The 22,500-nt window shown below is 51.3% G+C and overlaps 2 protein-coding genes across 2 annotated transcripts in view; one reads left to right on the top strand and one right to left on the bottom strand.

Moving 5' to 3' along the window:
• LOC307082992 (netrin-1-like) overlaps positions 1 to 12,525 on the bottom strand; it is a 35,926-nt gene extending 23,401 nt beyond the window's left edge. The window contains exons 1-2 of the mRNA XM_079746761.1: positions 12,334 to 12,525; positions 10,970 to 12,031 (exon numbers count right to left, since the gene is read on the bottom strand). Of these exons, the coding sequence (XP_079602887.1) occupies positions 10,970 to 12,017 (1,048 nt within the window). The 5' untranslated portion in view covers positions 12,018 to 12,031; positions 12,334 to 12,525. The remainder of the gene's footprint in view (positions 1 to 10,969; positions 12,032 to 12,333) is intronic.
• A 1,771-nt stretch (positions 12,526 to 14,296) lies between these two features.
• LOC307082748 (phosphoinositide 3-kinase regulatory subunit 5-like) overlaps positions 14,297 to 22,500 on the top strand; it is a 14,112-nt gene continuing 5,908 nt past the window's right edge. Inside the window, exons 1-9 of the mRNA XM_079746415.1 lie at positions 14,297 to 15,302; positions 15,965 to 16,065; positions 17,652 to 17,720; positions 18,046 to 18,184; positions 18,788 to 18,857; positions 19,734 to 19,911; positions 20,801 to 21,026; positions 21,217 to 21,285; positions 21,620 to 22,152. Coding sequence (XP_079602541.1) covers positions 15,203 to 15,302; positions 15,965 to 16,065; positions 17,652 to 17,720; positions 18,046 to 18,184; positions 18,788 to 18,857; positions 19,734 to 19,911; positions 20,801 to 21,026; positions 21,217 to 21,285; positions 21,620 to 22,152 — 1,485 coding nt within the window. The 5' untranslated portion in view covers positions 14,297 to 15,202. The remainder of the gene's footprint in view (positions 15,303 to 15,964; positions 16,066 to 17,651; positions 17,721 to 18,045; positions 18,185 to 18,787; positions 18,858 to 19,733; positions 19,912 to 20,800; positions 21,027 to 21,216; positions 21,286 to 21,619; positions 22,153 to 22,500) is intronic.

Genomic DNA, 22,500 nt, shown 5'->3' with positions numbered 1-22,500 from the left:
GCCTAGTGCTGCAGCTCGTTAAGCAGCTTGACTTGAAGCGCCTTTTAAAAATAAAACTAGTGAGCAGTAATGATGAAACCTCAGGTCAACACGACTGTGGGAACTGACCAGAGACTCTAAGATTACCAATTAGACGAGCATTGTCCGCCCACACAGCTGCCTACACTGCCCGCCCCCCCCCGACACGCAGCGTAACATAATAATAATAATATAATGGAGCGGATTAATGATCAGAATATATTTGTGTATTTATCTCAGCCTTTGTATGTTTATCTAAACGGGAGTTTAATGGAGCCATCGCATGGAGACCGGTGGACAGATTGCAGGGGACTGGTCTGGGTCTTTAGGTCCTACAATGTATGAGTTTATGGGGAGGTGGTGAGAAGGTCATTAAACAGCGTGGTGTTCACTCACTCCTACGTTCTCTCAGGGAGCTGCTACGATACGTCAGGCGGGGAGAGGCGTTACGTGCCAGGGGAAAATATGTCCAAGTGTGTTTGGAAATCATCAAACTTGTGACACAAATACTTCTGAGAAAATGTGTTGAGAAATAATGCTTAAGGACCCCCCTACCTCATCGATGAAATCACCTCGACCTGAAGTACAACGCTGGACTCTAGCCCAAGCACCACCTTGAGTTTAGCCCTAGCAGTAGCTTGAACTTAGCCCTTGCACTAGCCTGACCTTAGCCCTAGCACTAGCCTGACCTTAGCCCTAGCACTATCCTGATCTTGGCACTAGCTTGCTTTTAGTGCTAGCACTAGCTTGATGTATTGCTGGCACTATCTCTAAGCTATTTATCTTAGCGCCAGGACCTGACCGTTGCGGTACTAATGCTATCATCAGAGGCACCTGTGGCCGGCGGCTCAGATGGGCGGCGACGAGGACCAATAAACAGCCGGCCTGGAGTTTGTCCAGACGACCGCTGCGTCCTCGGGGAGAAGCTCTCCAACTCGGGACGTAAACACAGGACGGCTCCACCTGTCTGGAGGCTCTGAACGGGACGGCTCCACCTGTCTGAGGCTCTGAACGGAACGGCTCCACCTGTCTGAGGCTCTGAAGGGGACGGCTCCACCTGTCTGAGGCTCTGAAGGGGACGGCTCCACCTGTCTGAGGCTCTGAACGGGACGGCTCCACCTGTCTGAGGCTCTGAACGGGACGGCTCCACCTGTCTGAGTCTCTGAACGGGACGGCTCCACCTGTCTGAGGCTCTGAACGGGACGGCTCCACCTGTCTGAGGCTCTGAACTGTACGGCTCCACCTGTCTGAGGCTCTGAACGGGACGGCTCCACCTGTCTGAGGCTCTGAACGGGACGGCTCCACCTGTCTGAGGCTCTGAACGGGACGGCTCCACCTGTCTGAGGCTCTGAACGGGACGGCTCCACCTGTCTGAGGCTCTGAACGGGACGGCTCCACCTGTCTGAGGCTCTGAACTGTACGGCTCCACCTGTCTGAGTCTCTGAACAGGACGGCTCCACCTGTCTGAGGCTCTGAACTATACGGCTCCACCTGTCTGAGGCTCTGATGGGTACGGCTCCACCTGTCTGAGGCTCTGAACGGGACGGCTCCACCTGTCTGAGGCTCTGAACTGTACGGCTCCACCTGTCTGAGGCTCTGAACGGGACGGCTCCACCTGTCTGAGGCTCTGAACGGGACGGCTCCACCTGTCTGAGGCTCTGAACTGTACGGCTCCACCTGTCTGAGTCTCTGAACAGGACGGCTCCACCTGTCTGAGGCTCTGAACTATACGGCTCCACCTGTCTGAGGCTCTGAAGGGGACGGCTCCACCTGTCTGAGGCTCTGAACTGTACGGCTCCACCTGTCTGAGGCTCTGAAGGGGACGGCTCCACCTGTCTGAGGCTCTGAACGGGACGGCTCCACCCGAATGGGCCCGGGGTTTGGCAGCACTCCCGGTCTCCCCGCGTTCCCCCCCTTGGTGAGGGTCTGCGGGGGGGGGAACCCCGCGGCAGGAGTGCGCCGTCGCTCAGGAACAGCCTCCCCGCTGTGAGCGGACAAGCTGAGCGGAAGGCTGTCGTCCATAAATCAGACAACCCCCCCCCCCCCCCCGATACGTTTATTGTCTTTTCCCTCCCTATTCCCAGAGCAGCCATCCATAACAAGCTATCCGTAACCAGCCAGCCCGGCCACCACGTCAAAACAGCCAGGCTCACATTGCTGGGATGACTTTTTTCCGAACTCAAGGGAGGTTCTTACTCTGCGTATCGTCTTACTTTAATGTATCGATGTTGGTCCAAAATGTATAGTCTACTTAAATGTATTCCATTATCTTTCAATTGTAACAGGAATTATTTCCCCTCAGGATCAATAAAGAAATATGCATATAAATCTGAAGATACATAAGGAAAGCAACAGAGCAATACAACTCTCAAATCTCTCTCTCTCTCTCTCTCTCTCTCTCTCTCTCTCTCTCTCTCTCTCTCTCTCTCTCTCCCCAACGGAGCTCAACATTTCCCTAAGTCAGTCTACCTTCCCTCCCTTTCTCTCCTGACAGCTCGCTCCATCCCTGTCTTTCCGTCTGTCTGTCTGTCTGTGTCTGTCTGTCTGTCTGTCTGTCTGTCTGTTTGTCTGTCCCACCCTTACACTCGCTCACATACAGACTCATAATGCAATACAGGATATATTTTTCTGAATAATAATAATGATATTAAGATTTGAACAATATAGTTATTCATTAAGGCGTGGAACTCAAAGACATACAGTGGGTGCACTCATGGTTTTGAGTGTATTGCAAGCGGCTTGTATGCTCGCTAACGTGATAATCAGAGCTTCCTCTATATATGGTGTCTTTTCTAGAATTTCTTCTGTGAGCCCCGTTACACTTTCTTGCAGAAGTAGATAGCCTGTTGGCTCCCAGGCCGAAGGCACTGGGTTTGATGCCCAGTGTCCACACCTGAAGGCAGCCTAGAGCAAGACTCCCCTCCACAGATAACGGCGTCTGCTGAATGACTAAACTCTGGGAGGAACAGTCAACTATTTCCATCTCTCTCAGACCCAGAAGAGGGGAGGAGAGGAGGAGGAGGTCAGCGTGCTGCCGGCCTGGGAGCTATATTTACATCGCTGTCCTCCTCCTCCTCCTCCTCCACCACCTCCTCCTTTATCTGATCTCCTCCCCTCACATCACCAAGCAGCAGATTCCTCCTCCGCTCTCAGAGGAGGAGAAGAGGAGGAGGAAGGAGCAGCAGCCGCCTCAGGGGAAGGACTCCTGGAGACGCAGGTATCCTCAGATCCTCTGACCAGAGGCTCCGGAACACAGCCCACTCCAGAGCCCAGGGGAGCAGACAGATACAGGATGTGTTCAGGCCGTATGGAGCCGGTATGGAGAGTACAGACCATCCTCTTGGCCCATGAGGGATGGAGGAGGGCGGTGGTGAACCAGGACCAGGGTGCATTTCTGCCCGTCTTTTGTAAAGCACATGAAGAAGGTACAGTCCAGGTCAGAGAGGTAGGCTGAGTGTTGAAGGTTTCTGTGTGTGTGTGTGTGTGTTGGTGGGGGGGTCTGTGTTGTTGTGTGTGTGTTTGTGTGTGCGCGCATGTGTATTGGGGGGTCTGTGTGTGTGTGTGTGTGTGTGTGTGTGTGTGTTTGTGGGGGGATGGGGGGGGTACTGTGTGTTTGTGTGTGTCTGTGTGTGTGTGTGTGTGTGTGTGTGTTTGTGTGTATGCGTCTGTGTGTGTGTGTAAGAGGGTGGCTTTTATCACAGGGAGGTAAATGGGGTAAGTGGGTGGTAAATGTGTGAGTGTGTCTGTGTGAGAGGATTTGTGTGGGTCTATCTATGTGTGAGTCTACGTGTGTGTGTGTGTGTGTGTGTGTGTGTGTGTGTTTGTGTGTTTGTGTGTGTGTGCATCTTTGTGTGTGTGTGTGTGTGTGTGTGTGTGGAGCAGGCAGCTCGGCGGGGGGCCGGCCCTCCTAGGTGGCCCAGGGACACACAGCGAGCTGGGGGCCGGGTCATGGGGGGGGTTCCCTGCTGGAGCAAAGCAGTCTGGGAATGATTAATCAACCAATGGAATGACACGCTCCGTGGCACAGGCTCCCTGCTGCACACACACACACACAGGCGCGCAAACACACATAGACACACATATGTAGACACACACACACCGCACACACATACGCACACACATACGTACACAAACACCCACAAACACACACACAGACACCCACACACCAGGGCTGCAGGGTTAACCTGCTGATGAGCCGTTCCTCAGGGCTCCAACATCACAACATCTGATCCAACATGTGCATCCATTTCCCCTTGGCGCCACCAACTCTCTCTCTCTCTCTCTCTCTCTCTCTCTCTCCCTCTCTCTCTCTCCCTCTCTCTCTCTCTCCTCTCTCTCTCTCTCTCTCTCTCTCTCTCTCTCTCTCTCTCTCTCTCTCTCTCTCTCTCTCTCTCTCTCTCTCTCTCTCTCTCTCTCTCTCTCTCTCTCTCTCTCCCTCTCTCTCTCTCTCTCTCTCTCTCTCTCTCTCACTCTCTCTCTCTCTCTCTCCCTCTCTCTCTCTCCCTCTCTCTCTCTCTCTCTCTCTCTCTCTCTCTCTTAGTGCATCCGGGCCCATGAATAAAGAATGTCGTCGGTTTTCCTGGTTGATGAGTTTTCAGTCTGTGGGTTGTGTCTCCACGGTTGTCGGTTTGGATTAAAGCGTGGACTAAATAAACGTAATGTAAGGTAATGCAACGTAAACAGTCCGCATAACAACAGGGGGAGGGAATCCTGCTCTCAGTGGGTGATGTTGTTTCATTGTTTGGTTGCCTTTTGTTGTTATAAACAGCGGAAAACGCACATACACACACACACACACACACACACACACACACACACACATACGCACACACACACCTGCGGCTACAATCGTCCATCAAATAAACCTGTCTCTATGGTTGCACAGCAACACGTATGTGTTTGTGTATGTGTATGCATGTGTGTGTGTGTGTGTGTATGTGTGTGCGTGCGTAAATGTGTGCGTGTGAGTGTGTGCGAGTGTGTGTGTGTGTGTGTTTGTGTGTGCATAAGTGTGTGCATGTGAGTGTCTGCGATGTGTGTGTGTCTACGTGTGTGTGAACGTGCACAATCGCATGCGGGTGTGTGTGTGTGCGCTACGGTTTTCTGGCCACTTGGTTCGACATGACTGTGGCTCGTGAAGCACCGTACTTCAAAGGCCACTCCACTGCCTACGACTGGAACCATACATCGACCGGCTAATGCAATTCAGAGCCACAGACCACCGACCAGACCACCAGAGTGATGCCATTCCCCAGGCTGGGCCTCCCATGCACAGACCCTCGCTCCAGAGCCCATCGGTGGACGGTTTATCGAGAGCATCTTACAGCACAGTGAGTTACAATAGCTCTCATGATGAGGGCCAAGCAGGAATGGATCCTCTAACCCGGCGGTGGTTAATGCCCTGCTCTACACACTGGGCGGTCAGGATATAGGTACAGGCTGTATGTTGGCTGCCTGTCCTGCATGTCTTTGAGTCACCTTTCCAGCCCTTGTGCTGGAGATGCTTCAAACAGCCGTGAGAAAGCTCTGCCTTAAATGAAGAGCTCAACCAAACAGAACCTTTACACGAAACCCGTGCCCTCAGGACCCATCGTACTGTCGTACCAGACCAGGGGTTCCAGAGATCCCCTTCTCTTTGTTTAATGGACTTTGTGAAACATGGGGCTGGACTACCAGGCCAGTGGGGACGCTCATGCATCAAACACATGCAGCTCAATGAGTAGCATGGCTTTGGGTTCGCTCTGTAGATCTGCACGTCTTCCTACTGCAGGACTGCATGGCTTCAGACTGCATCACTGCATGGCTTTAAACTTCACCATTGCATGGCTCTAGACTGCATCAATGCATGGCTTCAGACTGCAGGACTCAAGCGCTTTAGACTCTGAACTGCTTGGCTTTAGACTGCAGGACTGCATGGCTTTTGGCTGCATATCTGCGTGACCTCAGGCGGCTTTAGGTTTCATGTCTTCATGGCTTTAGGCTGCAGACGATCTCTGATTAAGTCATAATTAGGATGGAGAGCGTAAAAGTAAACACTTGATAGACAATACAGATACATTTATAAGAAGACAGAAAGATGGATAGAATTCATATATCATATTTATTGACATATTTATTAACAATCTAGACCAGCCAAATATATTCATTATTGTTGTTTAGGAATGTTTTATCGCTGTTTTGCTAATTCAATTACCCTAATAGGCTTAATTTGTTCAGAAACGCCTCACTGTAAACTGTGAAATGCGATAATAGGTTGTGACTTTGACAAACTACACTCATTAGAAATGCAGTGCGCACAAACGTCTTGCATTACAGGTCCTGGTGAGCCACATGGCAGCAACACACACAGCTGGAGCAGGAATGAATAACAAGAGGGAGAGAGAGAGAGAGAGAGAGAGAGAGACTAAGAGTGAGAGAGACAGAAAGACGGAGAGCGAGAGAGAGCGAGAGGGAAATAGGGGAAAAGGGGGAGAACAACAGAGAGGGGAGCAGAGATGGAGAGGGAGAGAAAAACAAACAGAAGAGGAATCTTTAAAAAAGAAGATCCAGAGTCCAGAACAAGTGATGTAGAGCGTGGGAACTGCGAGAGAGCAAGAGAGAGAGAGAGAGACAGAGACAGAGACAGAGAGAGAGAGAGAGAGAAAGGCAGCAAGGAGGAGAGAGAGAGAGAGAGAGACAGAAAGACAGAGAGAGAGATAGAGAGAGATAGAGGGGCAGCGAGGAGGCAGCGAGGAGGCAGAGAGGAGGAGAGAGAGACATTACTAGAATGTTTATGACATCATTGTATTGAGATATAACTCCGCTCGGTCACATGGGCGGTCGGAGCGTGTCTGAAACGAGGGCCTGATGCAGAAGGCGCTATAAAGCTCCGCCCTGCAGGTCTCCTGATCGGCCAATCAGGGCCTGGTCTCCTGATCGGCCAATCAGGGCCGACCTCCTGATCTTCCAATCAGGGCCCGGCCTCCTGATCGGCCAATCAGGGCCAGGTCTCCTGATCAGCCAATCAGGGCCCAGCCTCCTGGGGCGTAGTACCGCCACATGCCACAGGTCGGAGCAAACCTTCTTCATTGGTTTTATGGCCTTGCTCCGGGATGCGGACATTGGGGTTCAACCCGGAACCTTCGAGCACCCTGAAGCCCTTCGCTCTGAGACTGAATAAATCTATAATATAATATATAAATATAAGCATCATATAAAAGCAAAAGGTCGCTGCACACTGACTCCTGTCTGGGGTCATCAGGGCCGGTCTGACCTCTACACGCTGACCTCTGACCTTTGTCTGGGGTCAAGGGGCGGGCCCCGCCTCTCAGCGGGGAACAGGGCAGGCCAGTGATAAACATCGGGGTTGTAAAAAGAAGAAGAGAACAAAGGAGAGGAATCTGATCTGATAAGACCAGCGGCCGAAGACGACAGGAATTCTACGGCACGGAATTCCCGACACTCAGGAAAAGTTCGGAAGCTGAAACACAGAGCTTCACAGAGACAAACAAAAATCTTCTGAATTTCTGGTTGAACATCAAAAAGATAAAACAGCCAGTAGCCAATGGGAGAGCCAGGGACGGTCAGGTGATCAAAGGGGGCGTGGTTTGGAACACGTCCTGATCAACCAGTCTGGTTCATTCAGCCGAACAAAGCAGAACTCAGACCTAGAGGGACACACTGACAGACAGACGGACAGTCATCCATACGCTGATGCACAGAGGTCCTCACAGAGGTCCTCAGTCACAAACATGAAGCAGAGACGCACCTGCAGGTCAGGGGTCAACAAGAGGTCATCACGGGGTCACGGGTGGAAACTGCACTCCGCAAATACGTCGAATGAGATGCAGTTGCTTCAGACAGAGAGACCTTGTGTGTTTGTGTGTTTGTGTGTGTGTGTGGCTATGTGTGTGTGTGTGTGTGTATGTGTATGTCAATGTGTCTGTGTGTGTGTCTGTGTGTGTGTATGTGTTTATGTGTGTGTGTGTGTGTGTGTGTGTGTGTGTGTGTGTGTGTGTGTAGCACTTCATCGATGTAAGAGTGTGTATTTCGGGTAATTGTAACATATTCATGAATTCGTTTTAGTGGCTCAGGGCAGTGACAAACTACAAATATAATTACATCGATATATATATTATTTAAAGAATGTTGAGGTGGTCAGGAATGAATATTGGGAAAAGGCACCACATCTCCCCGGCCGGTCTATCCAGTACATTAACTCATCTGCATGTCATGCGACAGCAGTTGGTTGGAATGTAAAAGGTAGAGCTGCCAACGTAAACGCTTTGAAAAAACAGAGAGCGAATCAGAAGGACGACCTGCTCTCAGTCTCGCTTCCTCGCGGCCTGTGAGCCGTGCGACAGTCCCCCTCTCCACCCTGACCCCGCCCCCCTCTCCACCCTGACCCCGCCCCCCCTCCACCCTGAGAGGCCGTCCCAACGTGAGCCACCGAGCAGGCCGTGTTGCCAGATTTAGCCAACTTTCTCGCCCAATCTGGCAACACTGCAAGGCCGGCATTGTGACGCTGCGCTGGGAGCCGTGGAACCACCAGACAGCTTTAATTAGCACGCCCCCCCCACCCTACAAAGCCCCCTCCCCCCCAGTGTTCCCCTCGTTCCCGGGCCGCGGGCCGCATGCTCACGGCGTCTTTATCTGATCCCACACAGAGGGGGCGGGGCCGACAGGGTGATGGACGCCCCGCCGCTGACAATGCTTTTGTTTCAGTAAAATAAACCGGTGGGCGGAGTGGGCAGCGGCAGAAAGGAGAGGGCAGAGAACATGCTGTTCGTTTGTTCTGCCCCGCTGCACCACCCGGGGGGGTGGAGCACGGCCTCCTGTGGAGGAGGAGTGTGGAGGAGGAGTGTCTTCTTCCCCGGCCCACCCCCCAGGGTCCCCGGTGGGGGTCCTTGTGGTGTTTTTGACAAGGGACTAAATCGTTGATTCCATCCTGTGGGTAAACTCTGATGTGGTCCTGAACTCCACTGGTGCGGGCTGTTCGGTCAGAAGGCTCTATGACGGTTGCCCCCTACGTGCCAAACATGTCGTTGCCCGATCGGACAGAGCAGGGGATTGGGTAGCAAACCACAACCCCGCATCCATCTCTGGAGAACAGCGGGGAACCCTGGGACTAATGACACCCATCAGACCGACCGACTGGGCTCTCCTCTGACCCGGCGGTCTCTCCTCTGACCCGGCGGTCTCCTTCTGACCTACTGGTCTCCTCTGACCCAGTGGTCTCTCCTCTGACCAAGCAGTCTCTCTTCTAATCTGCTGGTCTCTCTTCTGACCTTCTGGTCTCTCCTCTGACCTGCTGGTCTCTTCTCTGACCCGGCTGTCTCTGGTTTCTCTTCTGACCCCCTAGTCTCTCCTTTGACCCCCTGGTCTCTCTTCTGAGACGCTTGTCTCTGGTCTCTCTTCTGACATGCTGGCCTTTCTCCTGACCCCCTGGTCCCTCTTCTGACCCCCTGGTCTCTCTTCTGACCCGCTGGACCCCTGGTCTTTCTTCTGACCCCCTGGTCTCTCTTCTGACCCGCTGGACCCTTGGTCTCCCTTCTGACACCCTGGTCTCTCTTCCGACCCGCTGGACCCTTGGTCTCCCATCGGACCCCCTGGTCTCTCTTCCGATTTAAAGGCTGATTTTCTTGTTTGTTTTGTGGTTAAGCAGGTTTTAAAAGTGGATTTGAAAAGTCAAGACGTGGTCTGACTTCTTATTTCTGTCATTAAATTCTTAAACATTTCTTTTAGTTTTTGCCTTCAATAAAATAAGCAATATGCCTTCGCCTCATAGGCGTTCAATTGAGTTTGCCTAAAAGCTTCTAAGGGTTTAAAATACTTTTTAATTGCAATGTTATTGCAATTACATTGTATTACGATGACAATTGTATTAGTTGCTTTATTTAGAGTGTAGGATATTAATTCACTTATTAGGTTTGATTGCTAAAGGCCCCCTCACCGTTCTTAAAGAACAAGCCATTTATTTATCTTCACAATAATATGCATGCTTAAAACCCGAAGCGTAAAACGTGTATTAAAGGCCAACTTTACGCACTCAATAAAGGCAGCCAATTAATTATTAATTTGCATAAAGGAATGCAAAATATAATAGTCTAAATATTATAAGGCTTAAAGAAACAGAGAAACGTAAGCTTTTTTTTTTAATAAAACCGTCCACACCAGGATAAGGAGATAGATCCCTACGTAGAGTGTGTGCGTTGATACAACATCCATCATAACAAATAGTGCCAATAGTTCCCACAAACAAAAACAACGTTTCGCTCACCCAAAACAATTTCAAGACCTTAATTTAAAGCATGAATTCACGTAACGACTGGACTCCCTCTGGGGAGTGAACGTTAACAACCTCCACCGTGGAGCAAGTGAACCGGAAGACTGCGAATGCGTGGATGATCGTGTTGCTGTGACTGCGACTGAATGCATCTCCTTATGGTTAACCGGCCAGGACCCCATCACCGATTTAAAATGTTTTGCCTGTAAGTATGTGTGTGTGTATGTGTGTGTGTGTGTGTGTGTGTGTGTGTGTGTGTGTGTGTGTGTGTGTGTGTGTGTATGTGTGTGTGTGTGTGTGTGTATATGTATGTATGTATGTATGTATGTATGTATGTATGTATGTATGTATGTATGTATGTATGTATGTATGTATGTATGCATTTATGTATGTATGTATGCATGTATGTATGCATGTATGTCAATGACGGCACCCATTGCACTCCTGATCATCCCTGGAAGGAGGGATCCCCGATTCTGCGTTCCTCCTAAACATTTCTTCCTTAGGCCTACTAATTAAGGAGTTTTTTCGTGCCCTCTGGGGGGCTAGGGTCGGAGGGGGCATAAATATATGGCCTGTTCAGCTCTTTGAGACTGTACTTGTCATTGAGGCCGATACAAATACAATTGAAATGAATTGAATTGAACCGTAAGAAGGTAAGGAGTGAAATGAGGAGGTTTCGCTTACCGACGCAGTCGTTGGCCTCTCGGGCGGTGGCGCGCTGCCAGGGCCGGTCGTAGTGGAACGGCTTGCATCGGTCGCACTCCGGCCCCGCCGTGTGGTGCTTGCACTCGCACACCAGGTTTCCGTCACGGTCCCGCACGCACTTGGACGCGTGGCCGTTGCACTTGCAGCGGCCGCCCACCTGCAGGTCCGACACCGCGTAAAAGTACGAGTCGCGCGCCAGCTCCGAGTCGTCCTCGTTCTCGTCCCCGAGCGTGTGTAGCCGGCTGAACGTCACCTTGACGTCCGTGGCCGTCACCCAGTCTTGCAGCACCGGCGAGTTGTCGAAGTCGTGCGCCGAGGGTCTCCCGTCCAGCGTGCTGAAGGCGATCAGCCCCCCGGTCAGCGGGTGCCGGTCGGTGTGGGAGTCGGTGCAGATGGCCTCCTGCTCGTTCTGCTTGGTGATGCTCGCCTTGTTCTGCCGCCCGAACATCTTCTTACACTGCGTGGAGTAGAACTGGAACGGCACCCAGGACTTGCCGTAGTCCATGGACTTGAAGATGGCCATGGACTCGGGCCGCGGCGAGCAGAACTGGAGGCTCACGTACGTCACCTCGAACTTCTTCCCCAGCGACAGCGTGAGCGTGACGTTGTGCGGGAACTGCACGAAGTTCTCGGAGCGCCAGCAGGTCAGGTTGTGCGGGTTGTTAAGGTCAGTGAGGTAGGCCGGCGGGTGCGCCTTCTTGGGGTCCTCCGCGTCGCATGTGTGGCACTCCCGCGTCCTCTCCTCCTCCTCCTCCTCTTCCTCCTCTTCCTCCTCGGGGCCCTTCTCCGCCGCCACGCAGTAGCGCGCAGCGGGGCTCCCGCACGTGCTGGACACGCGCACGTCCTTGCCGAACGCGGAGTTGACGAAGTCCGGGATGCAGCGCCGGGGGGTCCCGTTCTCGTCGTAGCAGGGGTCCGGCGGGGAGGACTGCGCGGCGAACATGCTGAGGCCGTAGCCGCCGCGCGCCGCCCGGCCAAGCAGCATCGCCGTCACCAGCGGAACCCAGAGCCGCCACGCGGAGAGCATCTCGGACCACCGTCCTCGGGTCCCGAGAAAGATGAGAAGAGATTAGATATTAATATATGAATTAAACCGCCGCGGCTTGAACATTTCAGTTTAAAAGTATCAAAAACGAGCGATTTATATTTTTCAACAACAACGAATGCAATCCTTGAGTCATTAGTAAGTAGAGCGAGATGCCATCAGAGTAAAGCATTCACAATTAAGATTAACAAGTAATATAATATATATATATATATATATATATATATATATATATATATATATATATATATATATATATATATATATATATATATATAAAAATAATAATATAACTTACGAGGAAACTCCACAAGAAACACTGTCTCCGAGTCACAGTTCAAACCGAAAAGAAAGTGAAGAAACTCCAAAAAACCCGTTCCGTTCACACTCCCCGCAGTACTTTAGGATTATCTCTTCTGAATTAAATCTCCTTAAAAAAATCCAAAATAGGGATAATGGCAAAGCACCAACTGGTAGTGCGTCTCCTCACTCAGTCACACCTCTGGCACCTCCAGCGACTGCTGTCCCATCCCCTCTCTGCCTCCCTCCCCTCTCTGCCTCCCTCCCCTCTCCGCGCTCCCTCCCCTCTCCGCGCTCCCTCCCCTCTCCGCGCTCCCTCTCTGCGCGTCCTCCCCTCTCTGCGCGTCCTCCCCTCTCTGCGTGTTCTCCCCTCTCTGCGCTCCCTCTCTGCGCGTCCTCCCCTCTCTGCGCTCCCTCTCTGCGCTCCCTCTTCGCGCTCCCTCTCCGCGCTTCCTCTCCGCGCTCCAACTCTGCGCGTCCTTCCGCAGCCCTTCTCGCCTCCCAGAGGGCGGGTGGACATAGAGCGGAAACAGCGCCGCTTGCCGGCCAACTCTGGTCATTACACCTCCCTGCGCCCTATCGTCTGTATAGTATTTGTTAGTATTGAACGTAACAAAGTACGCCAATTAATAAAAACTATTTCAACCAATAAAAAATGGTGGTCAATTTAGGAACAGGCCTTTGTTAATATAGGCTGGACCAGTAGGTCTGTCTCTCCCTTGGCACTGATTACGCACAATACGTCACGTTACCAGGGCGGCATATGGAAAGGTACAGGTGCAGGTTATGAATGCACCATGCTGAACTATTCAGATGAATGGTTTGCAATGCTGTGCATTATCTCCTTCTGTTGGTTGTGATACGCATAGGAGGTAGACTACGGAAGCCCAACTGACAACCGGTTTGAAAACCCAAACAAATGGGAGATAGCGGAATCCGAACGGAAGCGTTGAGAAATTACGTCCTACAAATGCGACGTTCAAAAGTTAAAGTATCAAAACCAAATGTACTCTTGAACTGTATATATATGTGGTGAATCAAAGGTCAGTGGAATAATTTAAACCAATCAGAACACCTGAGTGTAGCCATGAATGAATAATGAATTATTACTTTGCATATGAAAGCCTGTTAAAGCCCAGAGGGGAATGTAATAGCTGGGATCTGAACCAGGGTCCTACCTCACACACAGAGTACCAACGTATCAGACATTATTTTACGAATTTGAATTCATAAATTAAATTGTTTAGGGTTATGAATTGCATTAACCTAGAGATATATATTCAAGATATTCATTCTACTATAGTAGGGAGGTTAATCAATAAGTAAGGTCTGTTTCTAGTTTTCTACTGCTTGTGTTCATAAGGTTTGGTTATCCTCTTGTGTCTTCAGGTCAAACACCAGGGTTATGCTGAAGTATCTTCTAACACCATTACTATTTAGTCTCCAGCAGCCTGCCCAGTCAACAGTTAGCAGTCCTGAAATAAAATGTACATTTAGGGCGTTTAGGAGATGCTTTTATCCAAAGCGACTTACAATAAGTACATTTGTAAGAAGAAAGAGAAACAACAATATATCTCTGTCGGTACCGTAAGGATGTTCATAGAACCAAGTGCCAAGCAGTAACACTCACTAGGTTGACCCATTCCCCGTAGGCAACAGAGATAGCTAGGATAAGATGCTACAAAATGCTACTGCTATTTCTAAGTGCCAGGACGTACAACATACAATAAGTGCGTAAGAGGGGAGGGGGGTGTTGGGCGGGGGGTTGGAGGCTATGCAGAGTCGAGGACAAGACATCTCAGAACAAGTCTGCCATCAGGAAACCTGTTGCAGAGTTCTGGTTTAGGTGTAAATTTGTCTCTAGTCAAAAGATCAGCTCATAATGATTCTTTATGAATCTTTATGAGGTCCCAGAGAGGAAACACACCGACATGAGGACAATGGGGGGCGTCGACCGACACACAGCAGCCAATCAGGGAGAGACATGAAGTCAAGGAGGAAGAGCAGGCAGTCCATTTTAAGGGTGGCAGAGATTAACCTCACACACACACACACACACACACAAAAACAGAAGCCGCCCACACAAACACACGCATACATTCACAAACACACAGACACACACACATACACACACACACACGCTTGCACGCATACACCCTCACACATGCATACAGTCTCACACACACACAGACACACCCAGGCAGACATACACACACATAGGCACAACCACACACATGCACACACACACACACACACACACACACACACACACACACACACACACGCACACACACACACACACACACACACACACACACACAACCCGTACACTTTCTGTCGGATGTGGTTCTCTGTACCTTGTCGGTGAACAATAACCTGTGGTTGTAAACATATAGGTAACCTCCCAGCCTGTCACCCTGTGAACAGGTCTGATCTCTGCTGTCCTCAGCGCTGGCATCTGTTCATTCATGTTTGAACTCATCTGAGGCGTAAGAGGGACGGAAACACATGAAATGGAGAAGCAGAGTCCTCTCTTCTTCTGCTTTCGACCGCTCCTCTCCGGCCGCCGTGTCGACAGCCCGTGACTCACGTATGTAGGAAGCGATGACTCGGGGGTTTCAGGCTCGCTGTGAACATTAAGTCTCTGCATCGCCGGCCAACGGCAGGAAGAACCGCGCTAAAGGAAACAGGTTGTTTTGGTGCGAGGGACATAAGGATAAGTCGTTGTGTTCAGAGCCTGCACTGCCCTCGCTCTGCCTTCTCTGCCCAGAGCAGAGTTTGGATCCCGGTCTAGGTTCAGGTGTGGGTCTGAGTCTGGATCTGGGCCTAGGTCAGGGTCTGGCCACCCAGCCTTCGGGCCATGTGAGATGGAGCTGAGCTCGTGCACAGAGGACCGGATCCACCATGCCCTCCAGCGGTGCCTTGCGGGCCTGCACCGCGACGCCCCCAACCAGGACTTCTGGAACGGTGAGTCTCGGACCTCGAGGTGAGGAGAGAAAAGCAATTTCTCATCTTTTAACAGAAATACATACCTGGAGCAATGCATGAATGAAGGAATGAATGAGTGAAATGAGTGAATGCTGAGCGACTAATAAACAAACCCCAGCTCTGCGTGTTGGGCTCGACCGTTGCTAGGCGGCTGTTGCAACACAACACCCAAATGGGAATCGAAAGCACTGTGACAGGAAGACACGCTGACGACAGCAGAGACAGAGGGGTGTGCGGCTTTGTAGTTGTGTGTGTGTTTGTGTGTGTGTGTTCATGCATGCATGTAAATGTGTACACGTGTCTGGGCTTCCGTGTGTGTGTGCCACCGTGTGTGTGTGTGTGTACATCCGTGTCTGTGTGTACATGTGTCTGTGCCCCACATGTGTGTCTCTGTTTGTGCATGTGTGTGTCTGTGCTTCCATGCGTGTGTGCCTCCGTGTGTGTCTGTGGGTGCACATGTGTGTGTAACCCCTGTGTGTGTCTGTGTGTGTGTGTGTGTGCGTGTGTGTGTAACCCCTGTGTGTGTGTACATTTGTGTGTAACCCCTCTGTGTCTGTGTGTATGTGTGTGTGTGTGTACATGCGTGTGTAACCCTGTGTGTGTGTGTCCATGTGTGTGTGTGTACATGTGTGTGTGTCCAGCCGGTCTAAGTCTGAACCGTTGGGGTCTGGAGGAGCTGCTGAGAAGGGAGAAGAACAACTCAGTGATCCTGCTGCAGCACCTCCTCACCAAGACCCAGGAGGTAACACCACCCTAACACCACCCTAAAACCACCACCCTAACACCACCTCCCTAAAACCACCACCCTAACACCACCTCCCTAAAACCACCACCACCAACCTTACACCACCACCCTAACACCACCTCCGTAACACCACCCTAACACCACCACCCTAAAACCACCACCCTAACACCACCTCCCTAAAACCACCACCACCACCCTAACACCACCACCCTAACACAACCTCCCTAACACCTCCCTAACACCACTCTAAAACCACCACCCTAACACCACCCTTACACCACCCTAACACCACCACCCTAACACCACCTCCCTAACACCACCCTAAAACCACCACCACCACCCTAAGACCACCACCCCAACACCACCACCACTCTCACCCTAACACCACCACCCTAACACCACCACCCTAACACCACCACCATACCACCACCCTAAGACCACCACCCCAACACCACCACCACTCTCACCCTAACACCACCACCATAACACCACCACCATACCACCACCCTAAGACCACCACCCCAACACCACCACCACTCTCACCCTAACACCACCAACCTAACACCACCACCCTAACACCACCACCACTATCACCCTAACACCACCACCCTAACACCACCACCATACCACCACCCTAAGACCACCACCCCAACACCACCACCACTATCATCCTAACACCACCACCCTAAAACCACCACCATACCACCACCCTAACACCACCACCACTATCACCCTAACACCACCACCATAACACCACCACCATACCACCACCACCATACCACCACCCTAAGACCACCACCCCAACACCACCACCACTATCACCCTAACACCACCACCCTAACACCACCACCATACCACCACCCTAAGACCACCACCACCCCAACACCACCACCACTATCACCCTAACACCACCACCCTAACACCACCACCACAACCCTAACACCACCACCACCCTAAGACCACCACCCCAACACCACCACCACTATCACCCTAACACCACCACCCTAACACCACCACCACAACCCTAACACCTAACCCTGCAGCACCATCTCGCCAAGACCCAGGAGGTAACACCACCCTAACACCACCACCCTGAGACCACCACTCTGACACCACCACCCTAAGACCACCACCACCCTAACACCCCCACCCTAACACCACCACCACACCACCCCCACCCTAACACCTCCACCCTAACACCACCACCCTAACACCACCACCACCCTAACACCTAACCCTGCAGCACCTCCTCACTAAGACCCAGGAGGTGAGGGGGTCTCCTCAACACCTAACCAACAGCACCCTCTTAAAGAACTCCTAACTCTTCACAGCCCACCCCCCCACCTGAGAACATCTAACCCGTAGATACATAACCTCAATGAACCTCATTAATATTTTATACTTTTGTACTTTTTAAGTTATGCAGATTCTAATACTTTTATTATTAAAATATATTTTAAAAGATTGTCCTTTTGACTAGAATGTAAGTGGCAGGTCACTGGGATGTAACTGGGAGGTCGCTGGGAGGTATCTGGGATATTAGCAGGAGTTGACTGGTAGCAGTAAGTGGTCTGTATCTCCAGGTGTTGGAGTCCAGTCAGTATGAGCTGGTGGTGCCTCTGACCTTGCTGTTCTCCTCCACCCTCCTCGAGGTGAGCCTCCTTCCTCACCCCCACCCCCACATTACACCAACATGTACAATAAAAGTACTTTTATTTTGTAATTCTTTGTTTGCATCCTGCTCACAGAGAGGTCAGTGATAAACCAGCATTTCATTTTGGTTCTTGATTTAAATAGGCTACTGTGTATTTTATTTTTGAATATTTGCTGACATTTAATTCATACACATTTAAATACAAATATAAATATTTATGAAGGTGATAACGCACATTCTTTATTTTTATGTATTTTCTGTTAACATTTATTTAATTTTATTTTGAAAGGTGCATTAGCTAACCACTTCCTGTGCTCCCCCAGACCTCCCATTGGGTTCCAGAAGGTTCTGTTCTCCAGAAGGCCTACAGCCTGTTCCACAGCTTCCTGTCGTGGCCCCAGCCCTGCAGCTCGGCCTCCAGGCGGTTGCTGAAGGTGCTCTCCACGGAGCTCCGCGCTCCAGGTAACGATCAGACCGCACTCAGCCAGCAGGTGGTTGACCTCATCGTGACCGCAAGTCACCCCAGGTCATCAGGACTCAGTTCCTCACAGCTGTACCCAGTACACCTGCTGGTATACGTGCAAATGTTGATTGGGTTAAAACGGAAAATGGAAGCATTTGTGGTCACAATGAGGTACATCGTATCTCATTGTGACCACAAATTCCTCCATTTTCAAAATCTTCCATTTTCAGTTTCAACCCGATAAACATCTGCATGTAAAATATCAGTTCCTCACGGGTGAAAATATGCAAATATCTCTGCTTGAATATCTACATATCTGCATATTTATATCTCATTAGTCAGCGTTCTCCTGCGACTCCATATGCATCAGACAGGCCCGATGGGATCTCGACCTAAGGTTGGGAACCCCTTGGGTTCGCAACCTTGATCCCCTTCCCAACGGAAGGGGATCAAAGAGCTCCAGCGACCACACGACAGACGTGAATTCACACCCGTAAACACCCGTTACAGAGACTCACACGTTACCAAGGGGCTATGTGTTACAGACTGACACCAGAGTAATAACATGTGGTGCATGGATGAATTCATGTGTGTGTCTCCAGGCATCTCTTTTCAGAGGCTGGTGAGAGAAGAGCAGTGGCTGAATACAGGGAACCAACACGCTAAGACCATGTGAGATATGAAATCAGTGTGTGTGTGTGTGACTACCTAGTGTGTGTGTGTGTGTGTGTGTGTGTGTGTGTGTGTGTGTGGTGTACACATGCCTGTGTGTGTGTGTGTGTGTGTGTGTGTGTGTGTCACCTCAGTGGTGGAACGAGCTCCCTACCGATGTCAAGACCGCAGTCGCTCACCAGCTTCCGCAAAAGACTCAAAACTCACCTGTTCAGAGTTCATCTCGACTCTGCATAGAAACCAATGCACAGCCACCATTGAATGTTGTACGTCCTGGCACTTGTACATTGCACCTATTCAAGGTACTTAATTGTGTAGCATCTACAGTAGCTGCTATCGTTGCTTTACACGGGGAATGGGTTAGCCTAGCGATTGTAATACTTGCACTTGGTTCTATGAACGTCTTTACTGTACCGACAGCGATATATTGTTTCACTTCTTATGACAAATATACTTATTGTAACAAATGCACTTATTGTAAGTCGCTTTGGATAAAAGCGTCTGCTAAATGCCCTAAATGTAAAATGTGTGTGTGTGTGTGTGTGTATGTGTGACTACCCCGTGTGTTTGTGTGTGTGTGTGTGTGTATGTGTGTGTGTGGTGTACACATGCCTGTGTGTGTGTGTGTGTGTGTATGTGTGACTACCTAGTGTGTGTTTGTGTGTGTGTGTGTGTGTGTGTGTGTGTATGGTGTACACATGCCTGTGTGTGTGTGTGTGTCCATGTTCATTTGTATTTGTGCGCGTGTGTTGAATCATTCCAACACATGCATGGATGCCTGTATACTCTGTTTCTATGTTTGTGTGGGTTCCCTTTGTTTGAACACATGCCGGTGTGTGTGTGTGTGTGTGTGTGTGTGTGTGTGTGTGTGTGCAGCACGGTGCTGCTGGGGGGCGGGGGGGAGGCTGGGCCCCCAGACGTCCGGGCTCTCTCAGACCAGCTCCAACGGGGGGGGCTGACCCCGCGGGCCGCCGCTGTCCACCTCGTCTCCCACGCCGTCCGGGCATCGCTAGGCAACGCGTATGCCCCACGGCGGCTCCAAGCCGCATTGCAGGTGAGCTGACTGCTCCATGCCTGGTCACCTCTCTGACCTGGACCCCCAGGACTGGTCTCCTCTCTCTCTCCTCTCTCTCCTCTCTCCTCTCTCTCTCCTCTCCCCTCTCTCTCCTCTCTCTCCTCTCTCCTCTCCTCTCTCTCTCCTCTCTCTCCCCTCTCCTCTCTCCTCTCTCCTCTCCTCTCTCTCTCCTCTCTCTCATCTCCTTCCTCTCTCCTCTCCCTCCCCTCCCTCTCCTCTCTCTCTCTTCTCCCCTCTCTCTCCTCTCTCCTCTTTCCTCTCTCTCCTCTCTCTCCTCTCTCCTCTCTCTCTCCTGTCTCTCCTCTCTCCTCTCTCTCTCCTCTCTCCCCCTGACCACCAGAATTGGATGTTGCTTGACGTTTGTCTATTGATCTTCTGTGAGCGATGGTTCTCCTCTTTCTTTCTTCTCTTTCTATATCTGGTTGTGTGATGTAATGTGTTGGAGCAGAGAGTGTGTTTTCTTGTCCAGTGAATGTTCCAGATGATAAGTGTCTCTGAATAGTTTCTGGTTCTTAAAGAGAAGTTAAACCTTAAATGGGTAATTCGAGTGTACAGCAGTGTACAGCAAACCAGTGCTGTGATGAATCCCGGTCTGCAAAACCTAGAAATGTTGGACCGTCAACCTCCTCTGTCCGAGATCTGAATTCTGGAAACAGCAGCAATGACGTCATTGGTCCATCTATTCTGGGATTTCTCCCAACATAACTCTCTCTCTCTCTCTCTCTCTCTCTCTCTCTCTCTCTCTCGCACTCTCTCTCTCTCTCTCTCTCTCTCTCTCTCTCTCGCACTCTCTCTCTCTCTCTCTCTCTCTCTCTCTCTCTCTCTCTCTCTCTCTCTCTCTCTCTCTCTTCTCTATCTCTCTCCTCAGGCCAGAGGAGATGAGGAGCTGCAGGAGTTGCTCGCCGTGGTGACGGACAGCATGGAGACGGCCGCGTCCTCGGGGGCGGAGCCTGAGACCGCCAGGCGGGCTCTCATGGGGCGGATGGAGCAGCTAGCCCAGAGCCTCGGGCTAGTTAGCTCCCAGGCTAACGGCGGCGAGGTCAGCAGAGGGTCGCCTCGCAGCGCCGATAAACTCTCCGGAGACGGGGACGAAGGTGAGGATGATGAAGAACGGGATGAGTTCTGCAATATGTAACAAAGAATACTTTGAACAGAGGATGAGACGGTGTTCTGCTGAACTCCTCCTCCTTCTCCTCCTGCTGTCTGCAGAGAATAGTAGGAGGCGGTGAAGTAAACAAAAGTCACGTCACTCAATGTCAACGGAGGGTTTGGTTGTTTCTTCAGGTCCTGAGGATGTGCTCCAGCTGCCGTTTGCCAAATGCCACGTGTGTCCCTGGGAGAAAGACAACTTTGGTAAGGAGACAACGTTTCTTCTCTCCAGATACAGATTAGATTCGACTCTACAGACATTGGTGATCATTGAGGAAAGGATTTGTTCAGCTCGACCCAGAAGTTGAAGTAAATGTCATTAGGAAGCAGACGGGGTTAGGGCCTCTTGCTAGAGGACTGCAGACAGTGGGGAACAAACCCAGAACCTTCTGGCTGAGAGTCAACCCCCTGTAACTTCACTTAGCACTACTACAGATAGTTAAAGTGCTGAGCTGTAGAGCAGATCAGGTTATTCTCTGTCTCTTCTGCTTAGACACCGTTCCGTCCTTTAGTCAGAGTGCATCTCCTCTTCCTCCAGATAATCTGAGCTCCATCCTGGCCAACGCCGTCCACCACGACCTGGCGCCCGACCTCTACTACGACTCAGAGGAGGAGCAGGAGGAGGAGGAGGAGGAGGAGGGGGAGGGGGGGAGGAACGGAACGGACGACCCGGCGGTCCGAGGGGAATCGGCTGAAACCGGCCGGAGCGAGAAGGAGGCCCGGCCGAACGGGTTCTCTAGCGGCTCCTCATCCTCCCGGGATTCGGGGCTGTCCTCCAGCTGGTCTGTCGCGTCGCGCTCGCCCCGGTCGTCGGGCGTCGACAGCGACCTCACCGGCGAGGTCGTCGTGGAGACGGACGACGGCTCCGCCCCTGGCGCGGCGGCGGATCGAAGAAAGCCCAAGAAGAAGTCTCATTCGCTGCTGAGGGTGGAGCGGCTGTCCCTGATGTTCAAGAACCCCCGCAGCCCCACGGCCGGCCGCCGGCCAATCAGCACGGGGGCCGACGGGACCCTCGGGGCCGACCCGCCCAACAGCCCCCGCTTCAAACGCTCCAAATCCCTCCCCCGCCAGGTCAGTGACACGCTTTAGTTCACATCATACTGCATTACAACTCTATTTATCTTGTTCTTACATTAACAATTACATTCAGGCCCTTTCGCAGACGCCTTTATCTAAATAAAGAGAAGCCACAACATGTCTCTGTGGGTGCAGTAAGGACGCTCACAGAACCAAGTGCAAAGCACCAACACTCACCAGGTTAACCCATTCCCCGCATACAACACAGATAGCTAGGGCAAGACGCCACACAATGCTAGGTACTGTGGTGAGCGCCAGGAAGTACAACATGCAGTAAGTTTGTGGGAGGGGTTATGACTCTGCACCCTGAGTCGACCCCCCCGCTGAGACCAACCCGTGTTC

This window comes from Pollachius pollachius (assembly GCF_949987615.1).
Source record: "Pollachius pollachius genome assembly, chromosome: 11".
In the NCBI taxonomy this organism is placed as follows: domain Eukaryota; kingdom Metazoa; phylum Chordata; class Actinopteri; order Gadiformes; family Gadidae; genus Pollachius; species Pollachius pollachius.
Note: the sequence above shows the minus strand (reverse complement) of the source record. Positions and strands in the feature narration are given on the sequence as shown.